This window comes from Zalophus californianus, chromosome 14 (genome assembly GCF_009762305.2).
Source record: "Zalophus californianus isolate mZalCal1 chromosome 14, mZalCal1.pri.v2, whole genome shotgun sequence".
In the NCBI taxonomy this organism is placed as follows: domain Eukaryota; kingdom Metazoa; phylum Chordata; class Mammalia; order Carnivora; family Otariidae; genus Zalophus; species Zalophus californianus.
This window is the reverse complement of record NC_045608.1, coordinates 93,524,681-93,542,059: the sequence shown is the minus strand read 5'-3', so window position 1 is coordinate 93,542,059 and position 17,379 is coordinate 93,524,681. Positions and strand designations below refer to the sequence as shown.

Below are 17,379 nucleotides of genomic sequence, written 5' to 3'. Positions count from 1 at the left end.
TTAACAGAACACTGGTGGTTTTAATCATAAACTGCACACAAGCGGCAGTCTCTGACGTACTTTTCCAAGTTGCCGTGTGGGGACCTTCAGAGATGAGATCTTGTTATTACTGACGAGACTCTGCCTCTGTCCACGTGGGCGTGTCGTGTCCCATCCCGGCACCCTGTGCCTGTGTGTCTGCTGCTGGTCATGTCCCTGGCATGACCCCGTGTCCCGGCCTCCCCGATCCCAGCTGGGATGGGGCCACCACGGGGCCCGGGCACCCCCCAGGGACTCAGACATTCTCCTGACAAAGCAACAATAAGATGGTGCGGGGGTCCTGCTCCTGACACCGGGTTCTCACTCTGCATACCGACTGTGTGTGGAGTTACTCAGACAACATTCTGGCAGCGTCTTTGGAAATGAGAAGTCCTCCCCAAACAAGGCTGCTGAGATGCACGAGTTGCACCACTTACCCCACCATGAGGAACCCCTGGTACAGCGGGACGGATGCGAAGTAGAAGACAGAAGAAAACACGGCCTTCAAGAGAGGAGAGCGCCTGTTAGTCCCACACCTGCCCTCCCCATGGCTCCGCCCCGCCCTGGGCGCCAGGCTCCGGCACCTGCATCGTGGAGATGATGAGGCCTCTGTGCATGACGAACTGGCCGAGCGCCGCCGACCTCTTGTAGCTGCTCCGCCCGTGCACCATGAGCAGCCGGCCGATGTGCTTGAACTGCGTGATGGAGAAGTCCGCGGCCAGGGAGGCCTGTCTGCCCTCCTGGAACAAGCACAGTGCCTTCTTGAAACAGGGCACATGCGGAGCAGGCGCCTCCAGAAGGGGCTTCTAGAACTCAGCCTCCACCGACTGAAGGTGGAAGCTGTCCCTACAGCCTCGGAGGGGACGGGCTGACAGGGCACGTCAGGCGGCTGCCGGCCAGGATGGCAGGAGCCTGTCGGTATTACAGAAACGAGGAAGAGAAGCGAACCTGCCTTGAAGACTGCCCTGGGGTCCCGAAACAGCGCCTGGCCGCTTCCCAGAGCCGCGGGGGGTGTGCGAGGCGGGCAAGGAGAGCCCTTTCGAGGCTGCTACCTGATGCCATCAGGCACCAGGAAGCACAGTGGCCGAGGGGAAGACTGCAATCAGGCTCATTTGCACACAAGACAAACCCCAAACACAGCTCATGGTTGGCTGGGGACACAGATGTGCAAAGGTGAGCAAGAAGCTGGGGGTTCCAGGATGGCAAGAAAGGTGTGCAAGAGGGCTGGCAACACCTGAGCTAAGCCTGGCGGGGAGGGGACTGCAGGGCACTAGTCCCAGGCCTCCTGAAGAACAGCGAGGACGTGGGGACGTGGGGGGTTTGGCGCTGGCAGCTTCCGCGTCCTACCTGCACTTCCTAAGGGGTAGACAGGGCGGCTGGCTCGCCTGTGACCCGAGTGTGCAGCTCAGGGCTGGTGGGAAGCACGCAGATGACACGGTGACCACAGGGCACACGTACCTTCCCTTCGATCCCAATGCCGCAGTCTGCCGCCTGGATCATGCTCACGTCATTTCCTCCGTCACCTGGGGGCACGGAAATGGGAGATGACACAAACATCGAGACCCCATCCTGGCCTCTCTTCCACCAGGAGAAGCTGTCTCCAAACACCCAGGTGAAATCCACCTGCTATTAAGACAACACACTGCGCTGCCCGTAGCTCTGAAGATCGTTTCTCTCCGAGCACCCCTGCTGACGGAGTGGGCCGGGCACTCACCAATGGCGCAGGTGCGTCTTCCCACGTGCTGCTGCAGCAGCTTCACGATGTGGGCTTTCTGGGTGGGCGAGCAGCGGCAGCACACCACGGCCGGGCACTGGCAGGCCAGCTCCACGAGTTCGTGCTCATAGTACTTGAGGCAGACCTGCGAAACAGAGCCTCTGAGCACCTACCACCCACCATAGTCTGCGGGGCATGAGGAGCAGAGCGGGGAGAACGCAAGAGCCTCATGCCGGCATGCGGGGCCACGCTGCCTGCGTGCTCTTCCCCAGCTCATGGCCGCCCTGCCTGGCTGGCTGGGGACTCAGGGCTTGCAGGCACGCAGAGGAGGCAGGGGTGAGGTGGGAGGGCCGGTGTCCAGGCCCTACGGAAGGAGCGGGGCACCTGCACAGACAACCGTCCGTGTGGATGGGCAGCGTGTGGTGGTCAGGGTCCAGGCAGGGCCGGGCAGCTGGGGTTGGGGTGGGCGGACGACTCCGCATCTCACCCTGAGCATCACCACGGCCCACTATGCTCTGCACGCGGCTGGCGGATGCCGCCTTGCTTGCGTGACCGACGTGGGGGATCCCACCACAGACAGCTTCCTGCTTAGTCTTTGTCTCTTTTCAGGTGATTTCAGCCCCACCCTGGCTAAACAAGATCTTTAATATAAAATACTGTTTCTAACCTAAGTCTCCAACTTGGTCGGCAAAACAAAACCCCCTTAAAGTTGCCTTAGACCATGGGGCCCCCTTGTGTGTGGGATATCCTGTCAGAGATCCGGGTTCTGAGGCCCCACGGCACCAACCACCACCGACAGCATGCGCACCTGCAGGGGACCGCGGGCTGTTGTGTCCTAGGACGGCTGGTGCACTGCGCCCGCTCTGGACCAATGCTCCCCTGACCCCACAGGGCCCCTCAGGGGTGCGGACGCTCCTCCCCGGGACCAGGGCCGGGACCGGGACAGCAGAGGACTGCGTGCCCGGGTGCCTACGGGTCTGCAGCCATCTCCATCTTCTCTTCTCTTGTTCTCTGGTGGCCAACAGCTCGCGGCCACCCCTCCGACCCCCTGGGCCCTCACGGCTTCGTCCCCGTAGGATGTCTTGGCACCAACTGGATCTTACTTCCTCTGCCCATGTTCCCTTGGCTCCGCGGCTTTCGTGTTCACGTTAGTTTGTCCCGACAGCCCGTGTGCACTTCCTGCTCCGCATCTCAACCCTCTTCAGGGCTCAAAGTGAGTGCCAGGTGGTTAGGACACTGCCCCCAGGCGACAGCGTCACCCTCAGACACTTACAATTCAAGTCTAAAAACTTCGTTAATAAGACAGGATACAACACGCCCCACCTGCAGGCCCTAGTTCAGACCCATGAAGCTCACACCATCGGATCAATTACAACAAACTCTTCCAACAGGCAGACCAGCGTGTGTCTTGGTCTCCCACCGCGCCAAGAACCCACGTCACTAACGGTGGCCCATGGAAGACATGCACGTGTGCCGTGTGCAGAGCAGAAGGCCAACGCGTCTCAGCCAACCTCCAGAGTACAGAGTGCATGGGGGCCACTGTCAGACGGCCACGCGAAGGGCCGAGGGGAGGCTTCATGCACTTTCCCCTAAAACCTGGGACGGTAAGCTCCGTCCCCCACCAGCAGGTACTGGGCGGATGATGAAGCAGGGACAGAGTACCACTGAGATGACAGACAGAAGCCCCAGAAGACCCAGACACAGAAATGGAAGACGGTGCGTTTGGGGAGCAGGACCGGAGGAGGGAGGGGCAGGCGGGGGGCTCTTCCACCATCAGTTTTCTGTGTTGACCGACTATGTGTAGCTCTGGTGGGGACCAAAGTAGCAAGAACAGTTAAATAAAAATACATACTCATAAAAGATGGTGGATTTAACACAAGGAGCTACTTCTGCTCCTTCACAAACCACACTGACAGAACTGTAAAGAGAGATTTTTAAAAAGACATGTGTGTCTAAGGCGGGCCTGGGGGCAGGAGGAGTGCACGTTTGGGTGCTGGGAAGCGGAGGGACACTGCTCCGCGACCCGGTATCTGGGAAATCCTCTGAGCCAACAGCGGGACAGCTGAGGATAGGTGAGGCCCAGGAGCCGCAGTGCCGGATGCCCCGCCAGAGGGTCCAGGCGACGCCAGCACACGGCCAGGCACACACAAACACCCGAGATGAGGCCGCAGGCTGCCGCACCTCCTGCCCCAGCACAGCCGGGGCTTATCCCTGGGGAGGGCCCATAGGGAGGCGGGAGGGCAGGTGAAGGGAAAGAGGTCAGGGAGTTGGGGCACAGGCTCCAGGGCTCCGGAACCTGGCTTAGCCCCTCCTGCAGGGCCGCAAGCCCATTTCCTGTGTCCCACGGCCCACTCTTAGAAATCTTGGTTTGGGCACATTTAGGCCAAGATAGTGGGTGCCACACTCAAGACTCCACGGGGAGCTGTGCTATTAACAATGAGCTTGAGGCCTAGCGCCGAAGGAGAACTTTGAAGAAGCCTAAAATAGGTCAACCTCGAACATAGTAAGGACAGACAGAGTCACTCCTCTGGTATTGCCATGACAGTTCTTCAGGCTATAAAGGCTCATGAGACTTGCATAACCACCACCCGGATAGTAATAACTGAAAAAGTACATCTGACTCAGAAAACCCTTGGCCCACGGGCGGGAAAAGCAGACAGGTGCTTGGCCAGAGAGCAGCCTCACTCCCAGGGACACAGACGGACAGACAGACAGGTGCTTGGCCAGAGAGCAGCCTCACCCCCAGGGACACAGACGAACAGACAGACAGGTGCTTGGCCAGAGAGCAGCTTCACCCCCAGGGACACAGACGGACAGACAGACAGACAGGTGCTTGGTCGGAGAGCAGCCTCACCCCCAGGGACACTGACGGACAGACAGACAGGTGTCTGGTCGGAGACCAGCCTCACCTCCAGGGAGTCCCCAGATATGACCAGTGCACAATCATGCTTCCTTCGAAAGGCGTTAAGCTCCAAGTGGGCCTCTCCCCGACTGGTTACCTCCACAAAAGGGAGAAAAGCACCCAAATTACAGTGTTATCTAAATCAGAGGTACAAACAACCCTTATTTATGAATCACAGTGAAATCTTTAGGCACATTATTCAAAATCAAAAGGTGCTTTACACAGGCAGTCCAGTCCTGTAACAAAGCGTTCTTTCAAATTTCTCTTACGGTGCCAGGAATAAATACCTACTTGCTTAACACCGACTGTTTCCCAATTTGTGACAACTCCAAGCAGGACACAGTTACCGTGAGATAAAGTGCCCTGAGGTGGCTCATCAAGAGACAGAGGGCAGGGGACCCAGGTGCCGACAGCTGTGCCATGAGGGGGGCATCCAGCTGTGTGCGGGGTATTCCCCCCAAAGAGATGGGGGAGTTTCTGGCACTTTCACAGGGTAGCCATGTGCTGGGGGGTGACTGTCAGCAGTAGGGACACAGTTCTTTAGACACTACTGTGCGTCCACCGCCAGAACCCAGGCTGCCCACGCAGCGGCCGTGGTCTCAAGCCCAGACTTCATCTGAACATGCCCCTTTCTGTAAATGCCACGTGATGCAGAATGTTCGTATGAAATGCTTCTGCTCTCTCTGCCACGGGTTTCAACTTTCTCTGTTAGTTCAAGCAAAAAACACTCGAAGGATTAAACAATCTAAAAGTAAAATCAAGTCAAATTCTTGAAATACTGTTAATTTTATAATGAAAGCATTTCAGAAAGCACCCATACTGGTTTTTGACATTCTTTCTGCAGGGATTTTTACGGGGCATACAAGAAATGCTACGTTGCAGGACTGAGAAGTAAGTTTCACGTGGTCCAAATTAATCTCAGACTCCTCTTTAGATAGGTAGCCTTTACTGTGGAAATTTCAATCTGCGGCTGTAAACACTGAAAAGTCAACAAAAATTGATCTAAAGTTCTATCAGAAGCATTAATAATTTAATGGCAAATAGTCATCTGCAGGGCCTAATTTGCCATTCTGATGCTTTGAAACAAATGACATTTACATGTAAATTATATTCAAATCACTCTTTCTGTAGGTCCAAGTGCTTCCTTCAGAGCAGATGCAGATGGACCGTGTCTGCTCACCACCATCAATCAAGACCCGGGAGACTGCATTTTTGTTTGAATTATAAACATTAGTCATAAGTAATACAGTAAAAACAAAACTTTAAACCATTTTTACTAATTTTCTTTGAGATAATTAAACAACATTTCACTTGAAAATGATAGATTAAAAACACATTCCTACTAATGGGCGTAGCTACTACAAAAATGTAATTTTTATCAACATACACTTTGTAAATGGAATGGAAAACGATGGTGGTAGGTCTATTCTAAAATAGATACTTGGTTAATAATTAATTCCATTGTACAACAGAAAAACACTTTTGAATTTAGATCTTGTTTTACTCCATCACAATGTACCTTTTTCATCCCATGCAATGTGAGCAGCTAACAGAAACCTATTTGCAATGTTTTTATAAATTCAGCAAGAAAATTATATTTCTCTTCTTTAGTAATTACTAAATATTTGCACATACATTCTCACAAAACCAACAAGTTTTGATTGTGAGATAAAACATTTAATAGTCAAAGTGCTTTTTGACATATACTCACTGGTCTGAAAATGTGAATGTCTTGTGCTCTAGACACCAAATGTGAGCTTTTGGCGATGCAAGTCGCGGTCTCGAGTTTATCGCCTGTTAGCATCCATATCTACGGGACAAGTGAAGATGCAGAACTCTTAGAAGCGTCCTTTCCTGAACACACACTTGCAGACCCATGTTCACAGCATGACTATTCATAGCAGCCAAACCAAAGAAGCAACCCGGTGTCCACTGACAGACGGACAGATAAGAATGCGGCATGCATGCCGTGGAACAGTACTCAGCCTTGAAAAGGGGGGAATATTCTGGCACCTGCTGGGACATGGATGGGCCTGGAGGACGCTGAGCTCAGTGAAGGGAGCCCCCCACACACAGTCAAAGGCTGTGGGGCTTGCCCTGGTAGGGGGACTGTTGACGAGGCGCACCCACAGAGACAGAGGCAGATGTGGGCGCCAGGGCTGGGGGAGCGCAGCGGAGCTAGTGTTTCGTGGGGACAGAGGTTCAGGTTTACACGTTCTGGGGACGGCTGCACAGCAGTGCAAATGTACTGAGTGACGATGAGCTGTGCACTTAAAAATGGCTAGGATGATAAATGCTACATTATGTACATTTTACCACAATAAAGAATAGTCTCTGTCGACTTATTTAGCTAAAACAAGTAGCAGCAAAATGATGTTAGACGAAGCAGCTGAGATGTGAAGGCACGTGAATGATGGGGGTTTAGGAACCTCAGACTGAGGCTACAGAGACGCCTGTATACACCCAAGGGCAAGGCTCACCCGGCCCTGCGAGCCACACAAGCAGGCCCGGAAGACACCACGTGGTCACGGGCCGCAGAGCAAGGAGCGCCCTAGAGATCCTTAGTCCAACTTGCTAATTTTTCAATTGGAAACTGAGGTTCAAAAAGGTGAAACGGTGAAGCCAAAATTTGTTTGTATCAAAACATGGCAAATACTACTTTTACTTCATGTATTATATATATAAGCATATCGCTAGACCACAACGAGAACAAAACCAGAGATTTGAGATATGACAGGACGGTTCACGCGCATATTTCATGTAACAGCAAAATACTTACAGTGATCTCTCACTGACACCTGATTTTCTCAGATGTCTAGTGTATCATATATAAATACGCATTTTTGGACACAGGAAACAAAAACTCATGGCATACTGATTTTTTGCTCAGGCATCATCTGCTTGTGGCTCTTCTCAGTGTTTGAGAACTTGTGCTTTTTATTTATTTCGCACAACTAATATTCACCTTATTGAGCCTGGACCTCAGGTTATGACACGTCATTAAGACAAACCTGGGAACAATTCACGCTAGACAGCAAGAGCAACCAGCCCTGGTGAAGCTGTGAGTGGCTCAGGGGCACGTGTGCCTTGCGGAACCGCCACCTGACATCACAACCTCACGCTCCGTGAAGGGATGCAGGGTCCTCTTCTTTAGACGGGAGATGTGAAGGAAGAAGGGCAGGACCCCACACACTTAGGGTTAGCAATCAATCAACAGAAATACCCAGACTGTGTGCACCAAGAGCACCCGCGGCTTCAGCGCGCACAGCTTGGCGATGGAGGGACACGAAGTGTATGAGACATTGTGGAAAACGAGCAGGCGCCCTGCTTGCGGCCCTCACGCCTCCCCTTCACCCAAGTGCTGGCTGCGCACCACAATCAGCACAAAGCCTGAGTCTGAACTGCTCTTGTGATTCTGAAACCAGATGCGCCTCCTGCCAGGTTGCTGTCCTGCGTGGACGGGGGTCTCCTCTCCCACCAAGACCCCTGCAGGCAAGGGTGCACCCGCTGTGCACACTCGGCGCCTCCGTCAGAACCCGCTGTGTGCGTTTCGGCTGCAGCCCCAGGCAGCTTTCCCTCCGATACCATCCTTCCTTTCTGTCGCTCTAGTCGAGCTATTTAGTTTTTCTCTGAAACTCGAGCTGGATTGTTTTCATTCTCCAACACGAGGCCCCAGTCCTCAGGGCAGCCTCAGGATAAGTTTTCTCTCCTGTCTGTAACTGCACTTTGGGCTTTAATGGTACATAAGGTCAGAAAGCAGTTCCCTGAAAGCTAAAACAGAGAGCACAGTGCTAATTTCCCTGGACATGAAGGGGACAAAGCAGTAGGAAAACGGCAGGACAGAAGGTCAGCAGGTGGACACTCAGCATCAAGTCACAGGGCCTACAGGGACCCCAGCAATGAGAGCAAAATGAGCTGATACAGCGGAGCTGAGGGACCCTCGTGGTAACATCTGGCTGTGAGCAGAAAGCTCTGGAGCATGAGGGAAGCACATCCCGTGTGAGAGCCAAGGTCTCCTGAGGCCTGGATTGTCCTGAGCTCACACCTGATGGATGCCCAAGGCCACAAAAGTCTCGAGGAACAAAGCTGGGCGGTGGGTGAGTCTGAGACCCTCGTGGGCAGGGATGGGGCAGGGAAGGGGCAGGGAAGGGGCAGGGTTGGGGCGGGCAGGGATGGGGCAGGGGGGACTGTTGCTAGTACCAGGACAATTTGGGCTTCCTCTGGGGCAAGCGGCAAGGGGAGGTCCCAGGTGACTTTGGGGGGCACTGGCCTGGGTGAGGCTGGTCCGGGGGGACGTCCCGGGAGGAAGAAGCTGGCCGGCGCTTCCAGGACAGCAGCAGTCCGTCGCGAGGGCCTGCACCGTACCTTGATGCCTGCGTTCCGCAGCATCTCCAGAGTGGGCCTCACGTCCGCCTGCAGCTGGTCCTCCACCCCCGTGAGGCACAGCAGCTCCATCTCCCGCTCCAGACTCTCCACCACCGCAGCCACCTTGAGCGCCCTGTCGTGGATGCTCAGCTTGGCCTGACTGTAGCGGCTCTGAGGAGAGACGGAGGGTGCGGGTCACCCTGGCGGACGTGTGGGGGCACAGAAATCTGCCCCATCACAGAAGCCTGTCTGCGGCGGGGACACACCCCTTTCCCAGCAGACTGGAGTGGATGTCCCGGCGCTCGGGGGCAGCCTGGCTGCCCCAGGTCGTGTGCGTGTCCACACCAGCAGCTTGCACCCACGGTGACAGGGACGTGTCTGAGGGGTGGATGCCCGTGGGGCAGAAGGGGCTGGACAGTCGGCTCACCTCGAAGTCCTGGTACTGCTCTTCTGTCAGTGCCCTCTTGGCGACCACGAGGGTGCGCAGACCTTCCCGGGCCATGTTTCCACACTGGAAAAGGAGATGCAGGTCACATGCGGCCCCCAGGTGCTGACCGCGATGGGGCCTGGCACCTGTGGCACTCGCCGATACTGCGCCGCAGTCAGGGCCCTGCCACCCCGGGTCTGTCACCGCGTCTGAAGCTACCCACGGTTTCTCAGTGCGCCTCCTTCCGCGGACATGTCCTGCAATCACAGCCTCGCTGGAAGGATGGCTTGGCTCCCCTAATCTCCGCGGGTGGGCGGGCACGGGGCAGCCCTCAGACAACAAGCACACTGCTTTCCCACATTCGACTAGACTTTTCAAAAATGGTCTCACGAGCAAGGTCTACAGCAGGCCGCACGCAGCAGCATGGGAAGTGTGGATGCTTGGTGCTGGGGTGGGAGGGGCAAGGTGTGGAAGAGGGAAGCCTCACGTGGCAGTGCGGTGGGGGGAGGGGAAGCCGCTGAGAGTCCTTGGGCTCTGTGCTGGGGTCTGGATCCTATCCTGCAGGGCAAGTGGCCCGTAGCGAGGCCTGAGGCCCAGGCGTGCATTATGAAACAAGAAATGGAAATGCATTCAACAAGTGTGTGGAAACATATCAACTCCACTCACAGAGAATGTAGAGAAAGTAACAGTATTTTTCAGCTGTTAGAGGAAAAACTAGGCAGTTTTAGTTGATGAAGGGGGAGAGAAACAGCCTGATTCTAGGCTGCTTCCGGGACTGGTCCCAACCTGCCATCAGGTAACGGGCTGGCGCTCTGCCCCACACTCGCAGAGGAGGCTCGCCCGAGCTCCTTGGTGGCTGGTGGCCGCGGGGCCACTCCGGGGAAAGGGCCCGGAAGCTCTCCAGCTTACACACACACACTGATGGGCGCCGAAGAGCCTCGCCTGAGGTGGTGCACAAAGCGGTACCGTGCCGGCAGAGACTGAGGCACATGCCGGCTCTTCGGAGCCCTGGGCCCCCCGCGCCACTGCCTTCTGTGATGGTGCATTCTCTCTCTCAGGCTCCACTGACGGGACGTTGCCGCACGCATGAAGCCTGCTGAGACCCTCACAACGCATGCTGTGGAAATGTGTGAGCGTCGTCTCTGCAGGCTGGGAGCAGCCCTGTGCAGCGGGCAGCTGTCTCACCCCGAACATAAGCCTCTCCTGGAGAACCGCGAGGGCCGGGGTGAAGGACGCGTGCAGAGGGCCAGGCGTCCTGGCTGGTCACCGTCCTCAGACTCTGAGGTGAGCCACACAGGGCCGTGTCCCCGGCGCCCATGTCCCAGAGGGCCCCCAAGTGAAGAGCAGGAAGAAACAGGGAGAGAAAGAGTCCTGGGGAGAAGACACTGAGCGGGGCCCCAAGGGAGGCCCTGGTTGCCTGGCTGGTGGGGACAGACACACACACAGGACGTCTGATGACCAGGTGCTGCCCGGGGTATGCCCAAACTGAGAACGTCAACAGCAGTATTTCAGAATAATGGTTTTCATGAAAAATAAAGTTTAAAAAACAACGTGAATGCTAAGCTATACCATTCTCTGAAGCCACAGTGTCTACACATTAGGAATACTACCACCAACTAGTCAAGGCTTATCCAGGCCATGGCGGCTCCTGAGAGCCCCTTCACCTCTTTCTTGTTGACTCTTAAATCTCAAACTCTGAGGAACTATTTCACATTTTGACCATGCTTTAAAGCTCCCAACTGCAGCACGTGTAGCCGGTTTTGGCAGATGACGTAGAGCGCCACGGTGGACAGTGCGCTTTGGATGTGAGTCTTTCAGGGCTGCAGCCCTGTGGTGCAGGTGTTCTGGGCAGGGCTGGTGCCAGGACCCCCAGAGACAGAAGGAGGATCTTCTGAAGCATTTTTACCAAACACCAAGGGGCATGGGACTTTACATCAGAGCCAGACAACAGCCAATCAAAATCGGTGTCTCCCGAGTACACTTCAAGATGCAAACCTGATGCTGGAGTCACACATTTAAGCAAATACATCCCAGACAAATCAATGAGCTGCTTTTTTGTTAGTGAAAAGGAGATGCAGTGATTAGGAAGCTCGGACATGCAGCGCGCCCCCCGTGTGATGCCCTGCCCGCGTATGCGGGCACACAGATGCCAGTGCCCGGGGCAGATGGGCAGACGGCCACTGAGGGAGCCGTGACCTGGAGCGTCTGAGCTTCCATGCACTGAGAATCAGAGGCCTGAGTGGAAATGTCATGCCCACAGACTGACCGACCGTCCAGACACGACTCTGCACACGACTCTGCCCTGCCTGGCCATGTGCCCAGACCTCCTCCCCGGCGATCCCCGGGGGCAAAGGCTGGTGCTTGCACATACCTGCCCCTCTCTCGAGGTGGGGCGCTCGGGTCTAACCAAGCTCATCTACCACATCTGCCTGCGGGATGTTAAAATCTCTGCAAATACAGAGTAGAAACTACTCCTTCCTTCTGAAATCCTAACCATCTGGCTGACGAGGGCTGCAGCACGCGGACCTGCACAGCTCCCGCCTCACACACACTCTGGGGACAGCAGAGCGCTAGTCGCTCACGCCGTCCCAGATCCCCGATGCTGACCTGCGCTACACACCTGCACGAAGAGCAAGGAGGCCGAGTACCCGAGCACCTCTTGCGTCAGGGACCTGGTACTCCACGTCTGTGCACAGTGAGGGCTTTACAGAATTGGCTCTGGGATGTGCGGAGTAAAGTGCTGGTGGCATGTGTTTGTTTTAATTCGTGGAGAATAAAAGTTTATAGCCAAGAATCCAATGTGGGGAGCTTGCTTGAGACAGAGGAGCTCCGTGCAGGCTCAGGCTCCCAGAACATGCTGGGTGTTTTATGTTTGTGTTTGTTTTAAATAAGGTAAAAGCTTTCAAACCATAACAGTATTCCAGCAAAGACATGTGCAGAGGATCAAAAGATTCATCTAAGGGAAGAAAGTGTAACGTTGGGAAAATAAACGCACAAAGGATTTTTAATAAAGTTATCTTTGTGAAAAACAATCTGACATTATCTGTCTGTTGCAAGACATTTATTGATTTGACCTCATAAAGCTAAATAAATTAAACAAGTATTTTATAATTAATTGCACATCATTATGACCAAAAGTAATTTTTATGGCATTTTACTAGGTCTTCAGGGAATTTAATTTATTCATGTGCCTGATTAAATCAAAGTGCCTGAAGGAGCTATTGATTCGTATTGCCAATACTGCTGTGGACGTGGCGGTGCGTGCAGCCCCCACACTGACTGACCATGCCTGGGCCACGACGGGGTGACCCGTATGTAAGACAGAGGTTCAGTTTTACTCTGAAATCCAACTTTTCTGTCAGCACAGAAACATACAGGCAAAAAAATAACCTCATGAGGCTAAATATAAATCCTATCTCTTCAGGGAGAATTTGATGAAATGTAGGATTGACCATATTTGTATCTTATTTTCTATTTTTACAGTGAATCCTACACACAAATTAGAATGACATTCAAATCCTAATTAAAATCTTGCAAATAACATAGGTTACAAAATAGATATATTAAAATATAACTTTCGTTGTATATATAATATTACTTTAGGGTTTTTAGTGAATGATTAGTAATGCTACCTCCTCACTAATATAAACAAAATATTATTAATAAGGACCTACTTATATATCTACACGCAGTCACACAAAAACCAAAAACAGTAGTTGTTTATATAGAAAGTGAGCCATTTGTAACTACATAGAACTCCTGTCCTTCCTACTTCATGAAGTTGACAGGAACCGGAATCACTTAAAATAACATGGTGGAAAAGCAATACCGTCTGGTTAAAAGGTGATGTCGTACGTCCTCCAGGGGCGGTGGCGCACGGCGCGCAGGGCAGGGGTGCAGCTTACCTCCTCCTCCAGCCAGTCGTTGTACTGCACGATGGAGGACATGGCCACGTCGGCCCCCTTCATGTAGAAGGTGATTTCTGCAGTGGACTCGTCCTGGGACAGAAGGAAACACAGGCACATTCAGGCCACGCTGCTCCTGGGAGTAACGGCCGCGTGAACAGAAACCCACTAGGGAACGCCATTCTCCCTGAACCTGTTCTGCAGTGAGCTACCCAAATAGTTTTCTATGCAAGGCAACGTCCGCCCCTAGCTGTTCAGGCAGACAAGACCAAGAACATAAATGCAGATCTTGAGATGTTGTGCTGAGGTTGTGGAAACAAAGTCCAACTGCAAGGTAAAGGTGAATTCTCTCAAATTTTCATTGCTTCATTGATAAGCTTTCCTTGGTTAGCCACCTTCCAAGATAGTTTCTGGTATTTGCTAAAAAAATTTAATAGAGATGCATGTCAGCAACTTTGTTGTCATAAATCATTCCCCAGCAAAGCTCCTTGGCATGCTACTGCTGTTGGAAACAAAACAGCTTTAGCTGATTTCAAACATTAATCGCTAACACCTTTTACTTGCTCTGCCTTTGTCGTCTTGGGAGAGTTACCTTAAATCACTACTGCTGGGGCCTCACTGGGTTCTCAGCATAAATTCTTAGTTTAGATCTTATTTCAAAAATAAGCAAGAAGCACAGATTGTTTGAATGGGCAGTGAAAGAGAAACACCCCGAGTCTCCAGCGTGGTGCGTACAGCGAGCCACGCGCAAGCCCAAGGGAACGCGAGCGGCAAGTCTACCCGGACGATGACCCCCATGCGCTTGCTCTCCGAGGTGAACGGGAACATCTGCAGGATGCAGTAGGTCAGGATCTGGCCGCTGGGGGTCCTCAGCTGCACGGAGGCGAGGTCTCTGCGGACCAGGGTGAGGCCGACACTCTCCGTCCACTGCACCAGGGCCACCTGGGGGAGACCAGCAAGACGTGAGGCCACGCGCTTCGCAGGAAGGGAAACAACAGGCGAGCGGCGGGACAGCTCGCCCACACCAGCCGCTTCCAAGGTCTTCACGAGAGCGCTGCGGCAGCTGTGACCGTGTCGGGCACTTCATAACAACGTTAAGGCTGAAGGACCGGCGCTGTGAGAGCCCCTGGTCGCACCTTCTAGCAGAACAGCCATTACTGATCACGCTTCTGGGGCTAGTTGTGTTCATGTGCTGCCCAGAGGCTGGCTTCTAAGATCCGGACAGAACGCCGCTGCCAGGGACGCCCAGCCCCCCAAGCACTTCCGGCAGCCTCACAACGCCACGTCCCTTGTGTTTTCCTGCTCTTCCTAAAATAAGAGCTGAGCGGGTGACTGAGGACAGCACACAGGTCACCTGAACGTCTGAGAAGTCGGAGCCTAGTTCCGCCAGCGGCCCCAGCTGCCCCGGGCACAGAGCCTTGCTGGCCTCTTCTGTCACGGGGAAAACATAGCGCACACTGTTCTGGATCTAAAAGATCAAACCTCCCTGACAGCACGCAAACACAGAAGTGCTCTTATTTATGGTTATTTAGTGTTCACTATTAGGATGTGAAAATCATAAACAGAAGAATAATTTTCAAGGTTAATTTATGAACAGTGTTTTCTGGAAAAAAATCAGCTTGCCTTTAAAAGCCATCTCAGGACAAGAGATTCGCCAGTTGGCACGAGGTCTGCTGACCCCACGCTCAGCAAGGATGGCCACACGAGCAGAAGGCAGCACTCTTCCTGCCTTCCTGCCTGGCTCCCCCTTGGGGGCCAGCGCGGGCCTCCTGTGACAGTCTCTCCCTGGCCCAGCGCCGCATCCTTGCTTGTATTTTATTCCCCGCTTACAGGTCCAGCACTCCACCCAGGGTTGGAGAAATCAAGTCCTTCAGGAGCATCGTGGGTTCTGTCTGGTGAGAACGTTACTGCTGAGCCTCAGCGTCCACTGCCAAGTCATGTGAGGACAGGCTGTGATAAGGCTCGGCAGCTCCGGCTTTGAGGCAGGACCGCTCAGGTCAGCCCCCATCCCCGTTCCTCATCTGTACGGGGGTGGTGGCCGGTCCACTTAGCAGGACACCGTGCACGTGAAAGTCACCGGGGACGCTCAGCACATCTGGGTTGATGTTAGGGTTCTACCCTTCATCCTCTCTCACAGATGCCATCTGAGATGTCCCTTGGGCAGGCCAGGAATCACTTTTAAAGTGGGGCTTTCTAGGTAGTTCCAGCAGTTCTAACTACTGGAAAGTTCCAGCACAGCTGTCAACTGAGGGTGAGGAGATACTTGCTGTTTTTAATGCTTCCAACTTGACCCAGTGCCACCCCGTGAAGGCCGGGAGCATCTGAAGATAATAAGGTAGGAAAAATTGAAGTGAAATATTTTCTAGGACTATAGAGAGGTTTCGTGGACTGCGGACGTTCTGGAACACAGCTGAGGGCATCACCCTACATCATTCTGGGCCCTGCTGGCAAGAACTATCACGGGACACCGGAAACGGTGTCTGGCCCGACTGCCCACGCCTGGTCCCCCGCCTGTTGCTGGGCACAAGTCTGCTTGGTGAGGTAGGAACAGCTATGTGCAGTGTGCAAATTTCTGCTCCCCAATTTTCCCTTTAAAGATACAAGTTTCATTTAAGTTAATAAAATCATACTATTAGCTGACCTATAAATTCAAGACAGCAAAATGTTACATATTAGATTGCCAACCAGTAAGATCTAATGGTGTAGAATTCTCATTTTGCTGTGAGCAACGCCGTGCTATCAGCTCTGGCATCTAGGAGAGTGCCGTCCACACGCGCTGGGCCAGGCCCGCCCACGAGGGCATCTGCACAGACACCCCCAGTCAGGGGGTGTTCCCACGGTCTCACTGAAGGGAAAATTCTGACGTTGGGCCTTTTCTGCTGTGTCCACCTTGACCTTCTGTGTGCCTGGAGCAGCCTGGACACTACCAGGTGTCCTTAGATAGGAGGTACCTGCCTAGTACCCAAAACCACTGACCAGAGACAATGTGCTCAAAAGGCTGGAAGACTGAGTTTAAAGAGCTAAGGCAAAACTCGAAACAAGAATAAGCCCAAAGCCCTGAATCTGTACAATATTCGGGATGGTCAGACCATGTCTGACATGCTGGATTTCCTCTGCTGCATTTCGGGAGCCCGCTGTTCTAGGAACACCCAGCACCTTACCTTTATAAATGTGAAGCCCCACTCTCAATGTGTAATTGATGCCTCTCCCCTTTTTCTGGGAAATAAAGGAAATGAGCAAACTTTTACTTTTATCTACTTTAATTAACTGTTTCAGTAAGATCTCTGTTCTCCTTTTTCCATTAGATAAATTAGACAACTAGTAACAACTTGAATGTTTATGTTTGTCAAATACTGTGAGAAACTGCTGTCTAGAAATGTTTTGCCGGAAAACAGTGAAGGCCCAAAGCTGCCTCAGATAGGGTCACAGAGTCAGGAGAGCACGCTGTGACCCCTGACCTCTGCCGGGGAGCGAATGCAAGGTCAGAACGCTCCCCTGCGTAGGGGTGACTGCCTGACTCTATGGCCTGCTGGGCCGGTGCTTCTGGGGGTGACCTCCACGCCGCGGGAACGAGCCCTGGGAACGGGGGGCCAGCTACACGTGGTCGGCACCATCCTTGTGCTTTATGGAGGGGCGCCAGTCTCGTGGTGTCCCCTTGACCTGCAGGGGCTGGAAACGAAGGTCAGCCATGTGGGGGTCACCCGCGTCTACACGAATGACCCCCAGTGAAAACCCTGGACGCCGAGGCTCAGGTGGGCTTCCTGGGTGGGCAGCGCTCTGTGCATGGTGTCACGCATCATCGCTTTGATGAGTGAGCGCTGTCCACAGGACCCCCGGGGGGGGACCCCGGCCTGGGCACTCCTTACACTGCTCCCACTCGTCCTCTTGTGGTCATCGCCGTGAAGTGAGTCTGACGGCTGCGCAGTCCTGCTGGGGAACCCAGGCCGGCAGAAGGTCTTGCGGACCCCAAACTGCAGCGCGTGTCTGACCACATGCAGAATACGTGTGTACCGAGCACCAGCGACGCACCCCCCCCCACCCCCCCGCC

General features: G+C 53.6%; 1 protein-coding gene across 1 annotated transcript in view; it reads right to left on the bottom strand.

Moving 5' to 3' along the window:
- The window catches only part of ATP9B (ATPase phospholipid transporting 9B (putative)), a 266,980-nt gene that overhangs the window by 17,890 nt on the left and 231,711 nt on the right, over positions 1-17,379 (bottom strand). The window contains 10 exon segments of the mRNA XM_035723907.1: positions 456-520; positions 603-758; positions 1,477-1,541; positions 1,733-1,877; positions 4,642-4,731; positions 6,346-6,444; positions 9,000-9,170; positions 9,427-9,510; positions 13,332-13,424; positions 14,112-14,273. Of these exon segments, the coding sequence (XP_035579800.1) occupies positions 456-520; positions 603-758; positions 1,477-1,541; positions 1,733-1,877; positions 4,642-4,731; positions 6,346-6,444; positions 9,000-9,170; positions 9,427-9,510; positions 13,332-13,424; positions 14,112-14,273 (1,130 nt within the window).